Below are 12,696 nucleotides of genomic sequence, written 5' to 3'. Positions count from 1 at the left end.
CCCCATACAGGAAATTCAATGAGAGATATTCAGCATGATTTCACTCTAATGTTTCAGATGCCTTTCCCTCCAAAACCAATAAGCTTACAGTGGATAAAGATGCTATTTCCAACTGGTTGCATAAAAGATAAGCCCCGTTCAGGACGACCACAAACACGACTGGAAACGTGTGTGGAGACTGAATCTTCTGTCGAACGTTTGCCAAAAGGATTCCATTCCTGAGAGTGGTCACAGGAATTGGGTGTTCCATACTCGACCTTACAGAAATATATAACGAAGGATTTACAGTTAAAGGCAGTTAAACTTTCATTTGTAAAGAAATTGAGTGATTGACATACAAAAACGTAGGGCAGGCTTGTAGGTGAATGCTCGATGTCTTTACAACTCTTCTTTCAAGAGGAAAGTGCACTGAGAAAAATGCGTTCTCCGGACAGCGGTATATTGTACAAATATACGGTATCCTCTTGCTTACTACAGAATTGAGTACGGAGCATACGTTATGCATATGCTAAATAGGCACTGCCCTTAGTTGTTACATCATGCCATTCCAGAATGTCTGACATCTTACAGTTTTCCGTATATCACATGCATATACCTATGTTACATTCCTCAGCTATATGTTATATACGTCCATTTATATGTGAGATCCTGACCGCCTATATTGTTTCACACGGAAAGTACGTATAGATGGAACACTTATACGGAAAGTATTATAAAACATTCGTTTTCAGTTATACGTCTGCTGTACGTTAAGTCCAAAAACTACAGGAATTTCTGATGTACCCTATCTTTTTAAGTACACCACCTACATTTTTTTTCTCAGTGTGCTTTGTACGGACGAGTTTGCAATATATCACAATGAAAAAGTCAGAAAACCCACATTTTTGTAAAGAACTTGAACACAACTCAGCACATCTCATGATCTGGGCTGCAATGTAGGCAACCTATTTGGTAGGTCCTATTTCTTTGACGGCGTTATGAATCACATTGCGTATCTAACCATGTTACATGATTGGTTTATACCATATCTGAAAGATCGGGGACGGCTCGGTCGTGTATAATTCCGGCATGACAGAACACCAGCCCATTATACTATTGCAGTTAGAGAATATCTCAATAAGTTATTTCCTGATAAATAGATTTGACGTGGTTCTGACCATTGGCCAGCACCTTCAGAGTTTCCATCCAAAAGTCCTGATATGTTATCTTGCGACAATGCATTATGGGGATTTACTAGACAAAAGGTTGCTGCCACACGTTACGAAACAGTTGACGAACTTAAGAATGCTGCTCAACGTGCATTTACTGCAGTATGGAGAAGAATCATACTCTGCTATAAATTGATGGTGCACACACAGACACTCTAAAGTAAATAGTAATGGGTACTCACATTACCCCAAAATTGTCTTCTGCCATGATTCCACATTAGCCTATTACATTGCTACCATTTATGAATAGGTGAACATGCGATAGGGGATAACGAAGACTTCGAGACTACATCAAGAAACTTGATTTCCATGCTAATGACCTAACTTTGTCTTATGCTTGTTGAACAAGGTTTAAAGTAGTAATATAGAAAATAGCTTGTGTATCAAAATGACGTAAAACTTAACATAGGTTCAGGTTTAAGGAAAAAAATAAAAACAAAAAGGTAAGAGAATAGATTTTCGAACATTTTGAAATTGCTTCTTTAAATAATAATGAAGGGGTAGATAAGAAGCTCAATTTTTAAGGACAGCTCAGCAGTATTTCATTACACTCATTTCAACGAGAATAAATGCGGCAATGCACTTAACGCTATTAGTTGTTTGATAATGATCCTACACTCTAATTAATTTCGTTAAAAATGTAAATTTTATACAGATAATACAGGATGTTTCCAAACAACATCGACAACTTTTGGGAAGAGGTTACTGACACCAAGATGAGACAAAACCTATAGAACAATCTGGGTGCCGAAATCCGTTATTTCGGAGTCATAAACTGCCCGAAGCATGAAAATAAATTCACTTCAAATGTCCATAGCTCCAATGCTATGGGAGCTACCGTAGTCGGGTAAGGACTTCACTTAGGAGCTACTATGTGCTCTATCCAAATATCCATGTTTCGGAATCCTGCGGTACGTCCGCAACAATTTTTATAGAGGTACAAAACAAACAAACCAACAAAACAAACTTCTGAAGCAAAGCTACAGGATGATATTTAAAGAATTAGCAGATGGAAAGTAAAAACTTCACACGACAACGACTTACTATAATGGAGAAGCCAGTGTGTGGTAAAGATCTGAACGTCTTGTGTATGAAGGATTTTAGAAAGACTAGTTTTTTGTTTTTCAGTTAAAAATTATGAAACGTTGCCAAATGCCAATAATCTATATTTTTCTTTCTTTCTTCATTTGAAGGTCTGCATCATATTTGTTAGAAATAATTCATATTGCGTGTCAAACAAAATGTTTTTGAGCCAATATATTAAGTTATTAAAATATTTTTAAATAATTCTTTAGAATAATTAAAAACTGCAGAAACATATTATCTATATATATATATATATATATATATATATATATATATATATATATATATATATATATATATATTACAACTACGTTACATATACTTCATATTCTGGATGATTGTTCAATAAAGAATGTGTACATGTATTTTCTCGTATTTATTAATGTCTCTGCAAATTTAATATACCACATTAATATTGTCTCTGCAATATTAATAGCGTCTCTGCAATATCATATTAAATCATATTAAAAATTTCGAGAAAATGCATGTGCACATTCTTTGTTGAACAATCATCCAGAATATAAAGCATATGTAACGTGGTCGTAATATTCACGAATACTATCTTACTGCATTATAAAACTAACACTACCTTTCTAAGGTAAAGCAGGATCAATTCATTTACCGTGTTATATATATTTATAGGAAAATTGTGAGATATAACTATGAAACATTTTGTAACGAATGTTTCATATCGTAACGAATACGTTAGATCGTCCAGCAAAGTTATCCAACTGGACCAACGAGCACGCATCATATACGGTACTATTTCTTCTTCTAATCCTAATTTTCAGATTCCCATGACCATATATTTATTTAAGGAATTAACACATCACCTTTGACTCCCAACATTAGTACTATATTTGATTTTCGTCTGCTAAGGCCTTTATCGTATGTTGTTTCCAGATCCTAAACAAGTAGCAATTAGTAATCCGTTTCATGATTATCGTGGTTGAACCAATTTTTTCCTGGCAAGTCGTGTCAAGCATTCTTAGTTACTTTTGCCATATCTGAGCTAGCATTATTCTTTCCTATTTACCAGTCACTTTGAAGGTCTTGGTGAACTCTGTAAATTAGTTTGGTTATATTTATATCCCGGCAACTAAAAGTGCGTAATTCTCTTTTCTATCTGGCGGAAACATAACAAAGTAACTTTTGAAAGTATACAGTACTTGTTTTGCGATAAGGAAAAGGGGTCAATCAATGTTGGCAATGTTTTCGATTGCTGTACAAGTCAGTCTACTGAAGTATTATGAGAGAAATGCAGATCAGCCATACTCTTGCTGTTCATATTCGTCGATGATTCACTAACTCAACTAATATGACATATTTGCCCTCATCGAATTGTTTGCACATTATTTCAACCCTGAATCTTATATGTTTTTTGTATTCTAATGGCATATCCTCATTTCGAAATTTTGTTAATCAATTTACTATAATAAACTGCATTATATCTTAACACATCACATACTGTGTGCATTGCAAGTCACATTAGCTGCTGCTCAGCCAGTTTCAACTACTAAAGCAATCATAGTTTACTAATCTAAAGTCAAACCTCTTGATGTCTGTCGAAAGCCAATGGTGTGCAGATACGACGTTGTGTGATGTCGTTTCCTTTCATGTACAGGCATAACGTGAAACATTAACGCGAGAAATAAGATACTGAAAAACAAATTCGTTCTTACAAATTTATTAACGCTATAGTGACATACATCATAAGAACGTACCTTTGAAATTGCTTTCTACTAATCCAGGGACAAAGCTATTATGCAACGTCGCCCAAATTGCATTGGATTTGTGGAAAGGAGGACACGCTTTAAACGTCAGGAGGTGTGAGCCTTACTGTATACCAGTATCTACAGTTACATTTGTTTGATTGAAAAGCTGTGCTTCATTTATCCCTGCCTATGCTCACCGTCCAACTCACAATCACATTATACAATACGGTTAAATTATTTTGGATACCACGTTATTAAGAAAGAATATGGGATATTTACATGAATATTGTTCATAATAGCTTTGGAAATATTCAACATGAATTAATAAAACATAAAACTGACCAAAGCAATAAATGTATTAATAGCATTTGTGTAATAGTTTATTCAATGTACTCACTTTCATCACGTTTATGATGAACGAAATGTTACTTCTCCAGACTATTATACAACTATTATTAATTCATTTATTGCTTTGATCACACTTGTGTTTTATTAATACTTCATACTTCCGTTAGATACATGAGAAACAGAAAGGACTTGTATTTGCATGGTAGGTATGAATAACTATGTTTTCGTTAGTACTAGCAGAGAACAGTGTCACATTTGCATCTTATTTTAATATTACATTTAAAATATATTTGAATGTATTAACATATAATTCAATATGATTGTATCTTACTCAATACAAATCAAAGTTGAAAGTGCAAAAAAGGATTTATTAACTATTATGTACTCATTAATTGAATGCTTTCATATTATACTTCACAAGTGTAGATTCTCCAATTATCAATAATATATATATATTAGTAAGTATGGTTTCGTATACTTTATCATCTATGGTATATAACAAATTTAGTGAGCAAGCACTATACAGTAGAACCTAATTGACACTACACATATGACAGCTAAGTGGATATAGTTACTTTAATTTTTAAGTGAAACATTGAAAAGATCTATACTGGAGCAAATAATGGACACACTTACCACACATATCGGGTATTTCATCACTTCCATCCCCACAGTCGTCCTGTGAATCGCACGCATACCAATCACGTATGCATTTTCCAGACTTGCATTCGAAAAAGTCTTCACCGCATGTGTTCCTTCCTGGAGACAGTATTTTTTGTTAGTATTGAAAGAAGTATTTCCATATTTTTTCATATCACATAAAGTGCAGAATATACATTAGAAATGAACTTTGATATTATTGAAAACGGAACACAGCTAAATGAAAACATGAATTGGTATTTTCTTCTTTAATCGCTCCTCTTTATATTTCATACTTTCGCAAGATAATAAGCATAAAGTTCAGAATAAAGTATAAAATGAAAATAGGCCTAATGTTGCATTTCTCCCATTACTACTTTCCATTGTTGTTAAGTGAAACTCTTGTATTATTGAGAAAGAAATGCTATAAATCGTTGTTTCTCGCTTCCCAAAATATTCCTTGGAAATAAATATCAGCATGAAACAAATTATCATAGGTGTGTTACTAATACTGTCAATGATGCTCAATTTAATTAGTCGTTGCTAATTAATATTGTCAATTATGCTTGTCGTTATCTATTATAATTGAATCGATGAGTTCGAAAACCAGTCATTTCCACATTTTGACCAAATTGAGATTATAGCACTTTTCAACTCAACTGATGTGGATACACATTTAGGCTAAAAACAAGGCATCTCCCGCCGCTACTTATAGAAAATATTGAAATTGAAATTTCCATTTATTTTGAAGACATGCCATATCCTGAAGATGACTTGTTCTCGAACTAAACTTGGAAATAGACTACCAGATGGCATCACATTGTACCAGATATTACCAAGTTATCCTGACGTTGTAATTTACAAAGAACTGAACAGTTTATTGAGTTGTGCTTACCACAACATGAGTGATTCAGATAATAATTCTTCAGATGGTATGTCCAAGAAAAGAAAGGGATTTTTTTTTTTTAAGAAAGCTTTGAACCATATAAAATGAAAATGGTAAGAGTGAAGGGTTTACAATATTATCACAAAGAAAGGCAAATATATTCCTGATATAGAGTTGAAGACTGCAGGTAAGACAGAATATTATATTATTAGTAATAATAGTATTAGTGCTATATATACCTTGCTGCTGTTCATAACACATAGACAAATCAAGAAATAACTTAAGCATTATCAATACTCTAATGACCATTGAAACACACTTGTTTCTTCAAACATTAAATTTACAAAATTGTACATCAGATTTGTTTTTCTATTTTCAGGTGCAACATGAAATGTTTTTGTAAATTTAGTCCTGAAGAGAGATTCAAATTCTTTCCCATATCAACTGGCCATCTTTGCCACATTACAGCAGTTCTAGTAATAAAACCTCGACACCTGGTGAAGTTGAAGTATCACATTTCATTGGTGGTTTGCACATTTAGGTTAAAAAGAAAAAGTAAAAAAAAGTACCATGAAAGTGGCTCCACTACCAGTAAAGGAAGCATACTCTGAAAAAGCAGCCATAAAGAAGAAAATTAGATGTCAAGAAAGTTGTTCCACGTGAGTTTTTGTCTTTGTATGAAGAAATGTGTTTGTGGCCCACCACCACTTGTCATGAGCCAGAAGAGGATTTCTAAATCTACATTCTTAGTTTGGTTCTTGTTATGACCATGATCCAAAAAAATGTCTGAACTTATAGACTTAATTTATCTTTTCGTTAGCTGTTAAACTATTACTGTGACAGACATATCCGTATCCATGTAATCTGTAGCATACATAATACATTTATTTCAAGTTGTAAATGAAGAGTTAATAATATTCTCAAATTTTTAACATAGTGCGAAATATATTTTCTTGTTTTGTGCGAAAAAAGTCATCTCCAATTTTTGATATTGATTTTTAATGAAATAAAACAGGTTATTATGGCATCAAAGTCAAGGAATCTTAAGTAAATAGCCACACTGAGAAAAATCCGTTCTCTGGACAGCGGTATATTGCACAAATATACGGAATTCTCTTGCTTACTACAGAAATCAGTATGGAGCATACGTTATCTATATGCTACATACACATTGCCCTTATATGTTACATCATGCCATTGCAGGATGTCTGACATCTAAGAGTTTTCCGTAAATCACATGCATATACTTATGTTACGTTCCTCAGCTATATGTTATATACGTCCATTTGTATGTGACATCCTGACCGCTTATATTGTTTCATACGGAAAGTACGTATAGATGGAACACTTATACAGAAAATATTATAAAACATGCGTTTTCAGTTATACGTCTGCTTTACGTAAAGTCCAAAAACTACAGGAATTACGCATGTAACCTACATTTTTAAGTACGCCAGGTACAATTTTTTTTTCTCAGTGCATATTCTAGGTTCAGAAACTGAAAATAGCCCTATATGTCAGATGCATATTGACTAATTTAATTTTTTGTCTCTTCTGTAAAATTATGTTCGATGGAGATGACTGGTTTTCGAAGTCAACGATTCATCTTTTTTTTTTTTTTTTTTTTTTTTTTTTTTTTACGGCGATAAGTGTTGAAACCGGATATGGCTAATTTCAACCACTTAACGTGACAATAGAGGATTAATGGGGAAGATGGAGCCTATTGTCAGGACAATTGATCGATTGCAAAAAACAGCATTTCTTTCCGTTTTTTGCTCTGTGGAAAAGAGTATTAACTTTGAACCGCTTACGGTTTTGGTAGAATGTTCGGGCTAGCGGCAATACGTTGATTTAAGACGCTGAACTGTTTGCAGGAAAAAAAAAAAAAAAAAACACTCCTCACCATCTGTTACTGATTTCTTTCTATGGTGATAAACGTTGAAACCGAAATTGGTCCTCGAATTTGATCACCGTCTTCGCTCTAATACTGGTTTAAGCCAGTCTCGGTTTCTGGATTGTAATTCGAAGGTTACAAATGAATCCCTTCACCCTAATAACCTAGGAAATAAGTATTTTACACTGCAGTGTTTGTAGCTAGTTCTAAAAATTAATTTATGCAGCATTCGTTTTAACTACCAAACCTGGATTTAGGCTATAAAGAAGCAAAATTCGACCTGCAAACATTCAGATTTGTGTTTAGCAGGGTTTCAATATTTCTAAACTACGTGCTGGTCAAATGTCGCAAAATTGCCGTTAAAATCGTTTTAGAAAAAAAATTCTGAAATGTTTATCAATATATCATTCACATCCTAAATTGCGCCGCTTCAACTTCTTAACTGTTCGTTTTATTATTTAAGTAGCTTCATTCAAAATCTTTTAAATAATTATTGAAACGTCACAATATCGTGATTACTAATAGAAATATGAGCATTTAAACGAACCTCTGTCTGTCCACAAGACGGCCAATTTGATCACGTCAGCACAAGGGCTCATGATCTCTGATCAAGTGTCTCCTTGAGTTTTATTTTCTTTTTAATTCTTTCACATATACAAAGCCTCTGTGCAAAAAGGTACACTAGTCCCACGAACTAAAATATTTGGGTGATATTACTATTAACTCCATCGACTATCTGACAGATCCAACAACCATATGCATTTCATGGAATGCGCACTTTTCCTATGTCATTTCGTTATTGTTTTGTCTTATTATCTCCAACTAGAAAGAATAGGTAGATAAATAGATAGAGAAAGAGAGACGAAAGAGAGACAGAAAGACGCATTGAAGTTTACCATTTGCTAGTCTCAGATCTTGGTCTATTCTTCTATGTTGACTTATCTTTTCTTGATCCAATAGTTCCCTTTCCTTAACGCTTTTATAAGCTTTCCTTAACGCCGTCTTATCCTTCATTGGGCTTCCATTAGCATAAACAACTAAGTATATGGTCGTAATAGCTGTGGCACATAACACAAATAGCGTATCAGTCTTCATCTTTACAATCTGTAAGATAAAAGTTTTCATTAGTCATAAGAATGATGAATGTATAAGATAAAACTATGTTTTAAATGAGACTTCTTTAAGGTGTACAAGTTAGCCTAAAATTATAAAATATATAACTTAGACTAAACATGCGTTTTTATGGCTGTCTGTAGTTTTGTAGAAATAGGTAGGCCTAAATAAACCGAATAACATAAATATTTTATAACATATTGAAACATTTTGAGATGATAACAGCGTTTACAAATTCGGACCGAAGGACCTCTTTCTTCTTAAGAATAAATGTATATACTTTAGGTATACGAATAAAGTAAATCCAAGAACTTATTCACTGATTCTCTTACCAACATAGATTTCCGCAACTATTAAGCAGAGAATCTTAAAATTTTGTGCAAATTTTCTCTTTGAGATCTAGCCTGTACGTAAGATAGGATTTTACAAACAGAGACTCTTCATAGGGAATAACGGGCTTGAACGATTTTATCTAGTTCACCAGGTCTGCAAGACTATTACATGTAAAATGCTGAAATGTCGTATAGATGTCTTTCTTTCAGTTTAGGCTATTGATAGGGATGCGCACGAGTCGAGTCGAGTCGAGATTTAAGCCTGTCTCGACTCGATTCGAGAAAATGTTGTCTCGACTCGTGTCTCGACTCGAAAATATGTTTCTGTCTCGACTCGACAGTCTGTGTCTCGACTCGACTCGAATTCGAGTCGAGACGTTTCGAAATTCGAGTCGAGACAAAATGTACGAGTTAAAATATACGCACATATCAGCCAGACCATTATGACTACCTACCTAATTGTCAGTATGTCGACTTTTGGCATGGATAAAAATGGCGACACGTCTTGGCATACATGCAATGATCCTTGATAGGTCGCTGGAGAGAGCTGACACCACATGTGCACACTCAGGTCACCTAATTCCCGTAAACTCCGGGAAGGGGGGCGATGCGTTCTGACGTCACGTTCAATCACATCTCACAAGGGACATCACTCAAATGTCCGGCTCCAATTTCAATGAAACTTTTTTTTTTTATGCTGATAGAAGGCATGTATGCATTACTTGTGATGACAAATTTTTGCCATGGTGCATGTTTTCTTTTATATATATATATATATATATATATATATATATTAGGGATGGCCAATTCCGGAATTTTTACTTTCCGGAATCCGGAAAGTAAAATTGGAAAATTCCGGAATTCGGAAAAATTCCGGATTTCGGAAAAAATCCGGAATTCGGAAAAATTCCGGATTTCGGAAAAATTCCGGAATTCGGAAAAATTCCGGAATTTAGAAAAAATCCGGAATTCGGAAAAATTCCGGAATTTAGAAAAATTCCGGATTTCGGAAAAATTCCGGATTTCGGAAAAAATCCGGAATTTAGAAAAAATCCGGAATTCGGAAAAATTCCGGAATTCGGAAAAAATCCGGATTTCGGAAAAATTCCGGAATTCGGAAAAAATATTTTTTCTTTTTGTAATCCTAAGAATTTTGTTCAAACGCAAACGAACAAATTTCCTTTTTGTAATCCTAAGAATGTATGATGCAAGTTAAGCTGAAACTTACATCCTAAAGTATACACTACTCAATCTTCTCATGGTTAATGAGATGTAGTCCAAAAGTACGATGTACTTCTAATATTTAATTTTTGTTTTACCGTGATATTGTCCAGAGGTAAGACATATATCACACTGAGATAAACAACTTGACATAATGAACATGTTATCATACGTAGTTTTCCAGAAAATCGTGAGAAACTAATTTTTGTGAAGTTAAAATATGCGTCGCTTGTTGCCAGTGGGATGCAATTGATAACTTTTATGCTGGAATAGTCTTATTATTATTATTATTATTATTATTATTATTATTATTATTATTATTATTATTATTATTATTATTATTATTATTATTATTATTATTATTATTATTATTATTATTAATCGTTTATGTACTGTAAAAGAAAAATGTGAATCGTTAAGTAGTAGATTTTATCTGTTGTTTTTTGATATCTTCTAACAGTAATAACAAACTGCTTGTAAATACGAAATGATTATCAAGGACAATGGCATATTAATGTAAGGACTACTCTGCAGACTAGCAATAAACAATAACAGATAAACAATAGTTGCAAAAAAAAAAAGTAACTAACTTGGGCACGTAAGAATGTTCGCGAGAATACAGGGACGCATTGAGACTAGCAAAGAGCGTGCTATTATCATTACTCAAAGGGCCGTACGATGGAGGCATTAATGTTAATGGCACTAATGAGCACTTACTTGCTCTAACGGTTAACCTCATTTTTGAGATGATTCTTAGAAGTGGGCGTGTTGGCATGCAGTTAGAAGACCTATTTCCATTATTTAAAAAGCACACGTTATCTGTGAAGTACTAACGATTTGCGTCACTATCGAACACTAACGTAGCACTAGCGACGTTTAAAGTCGAAATGGAGTCTGACATAAGTGGCTTGTCAACTTCACGGACATTATATTTTCCTTGAATGAGAGAATTTTGCGCCCAGGAAATTTGCGCCCTACCACAAAAATAGGAAAAAATGCGCTCGCAATATATTTGCACTGGGATGTTTGCGCCCTACCCCAAAAAGAGGGGAAAATGCGCCGGCTATATATTTGCACTGGGATGTTAGCGCTCTACAATTCAACTTATTTTTGTATTGTGTAAAGTAACTTCCCCTCACACTTGAACTAGGCTTGCCCTTGCCTATCATCGTCTCAGTGAGTTACTCCATCCGTTATAATATTCCGAACAAATGAAAAAAATACAATTTTAGTTCACTAAAGGGCAATCCATACAAATACAATTTTTCATTATACTACAAAATTTACAAAAAAGTATAAATGACTGATATATAATTATTAATATAATCAAAGAGTTTAATTTAATCTACAAAAGGCTGTTTGGCTCTACCCAGATATCTCTGTTCACAATCCTTGCGAGTTGTTTGGCTTTTCAGGACACAAAGTATAGAAAAGAAAATGTAAAGTGAATGTAAAATCAGTTCAGTAAAATTATCAAGAAAACTATGTACAGTGTGTTTACTTGCTGGAATTCAAACACACAATTGCGTTCAGTCGTTCTTTTAGAAAAAAATTTTCCGGGGGGCACACTTGGTATTCCAGAGGGGGGTCACTGCTGGTACTATTCTATTTATTATTATATTATAGACGTATTATTTTGGTCTCCTCCGAGGGGGCACTCTGAGAGCTCTGGGGAGGCCAGTGTTCCCCCAAAATCATCTCTGGAAGAAGCAGTGATTGCGTTGATCAGTTGTGTTCTTTTGGCTTATATTGAAGTTTATTCTCCCCTTATATAGCCACAATGAAAATAAATCACAAATGGCATGGTTGTGGGGGGAGGATTGTTTATACTGTAATGTCAGCCCCTCCGAGCAAATGCGTAAGCTCCAATAGGTTCTTTTATTTCGCAGGGCTCAACTTCCCGGTGGAGGTACATCGTAGGCGCAATTTTCCCTGTTCTTGAGGTAGGGCGCAAATTTCCCAGACGCAAAATTCTCGACACCGTTCGAATGACCTCGGAAAACTATATCTTTTTCAATACTTTTTTATATTCTTTTACTCGAGATTTCCTCATAGCTTCTTATTAAAATACTTATTAATATATCCTCATTTTATTGTCCTAACCAATCAATATGGGTATGTTGTCAGTAAAATATTTAGATTGATCGAGCCTCTGGTGTGTAACCACAGTATTTCATATCATTCCCCCATTAGAAATCTTGGCTAAACGAACCAATATATGTTGCCAATAAAATAGTTTAGAATGATTGAGCCC

The 12,696-nt window shown here is 34.1% G+C and overlaps 1 protein-coding gene across 1 annotated transcript in view; it reads right to left on the bottom strand.

Moving 5' to 3' along the window:
* The window catches only part of LOC145680812 (uncharacterized), a 90,326-nt gene that overhangs the window by 36,134 nt on the left and 41,496 nt on the right, over nucleotides 1-12,696 (bottom strand). Inside the window, exons 2-3 of the mRNA XM_081751886.1 lie at nucleotides 8,673-8,880; nucleotides 4,994-5,116 (exon numbers count right to left, since the gene is read on the bottom strand). Of these exons, the coding sequence (XP_081608012.1) occupies nucleotides 4,994-5,116; nucleotides 8,673-8,871 (322 nt within the window). The 5' untranslated portion in view covers nucleotides 8,872-8,880. The remainder of the gene's footprint in view (nucleotides 1-4,993; nucleotides 5,117-8,672; nucleotides 8,881-12,696) is intronic.

Source organism: Thermobia domestica, chromosome 3, assembly GCF_964235325.1.
Source record: "Thermobia domestica chromosome 3, izTheDome1.hap1.1, whole genome shotgun sequence".
Lineage (NCBI taxonomy): Eukaryota > Metazoa > Arthropoda > Insecta > Zygentoma > Lepismatidae > Thermobia > Thermobia domestica.
Note: the sequence above shows the minus strand (reverse complement) of the source record. Positions and strands in the feature narration are given on the sequence as shown.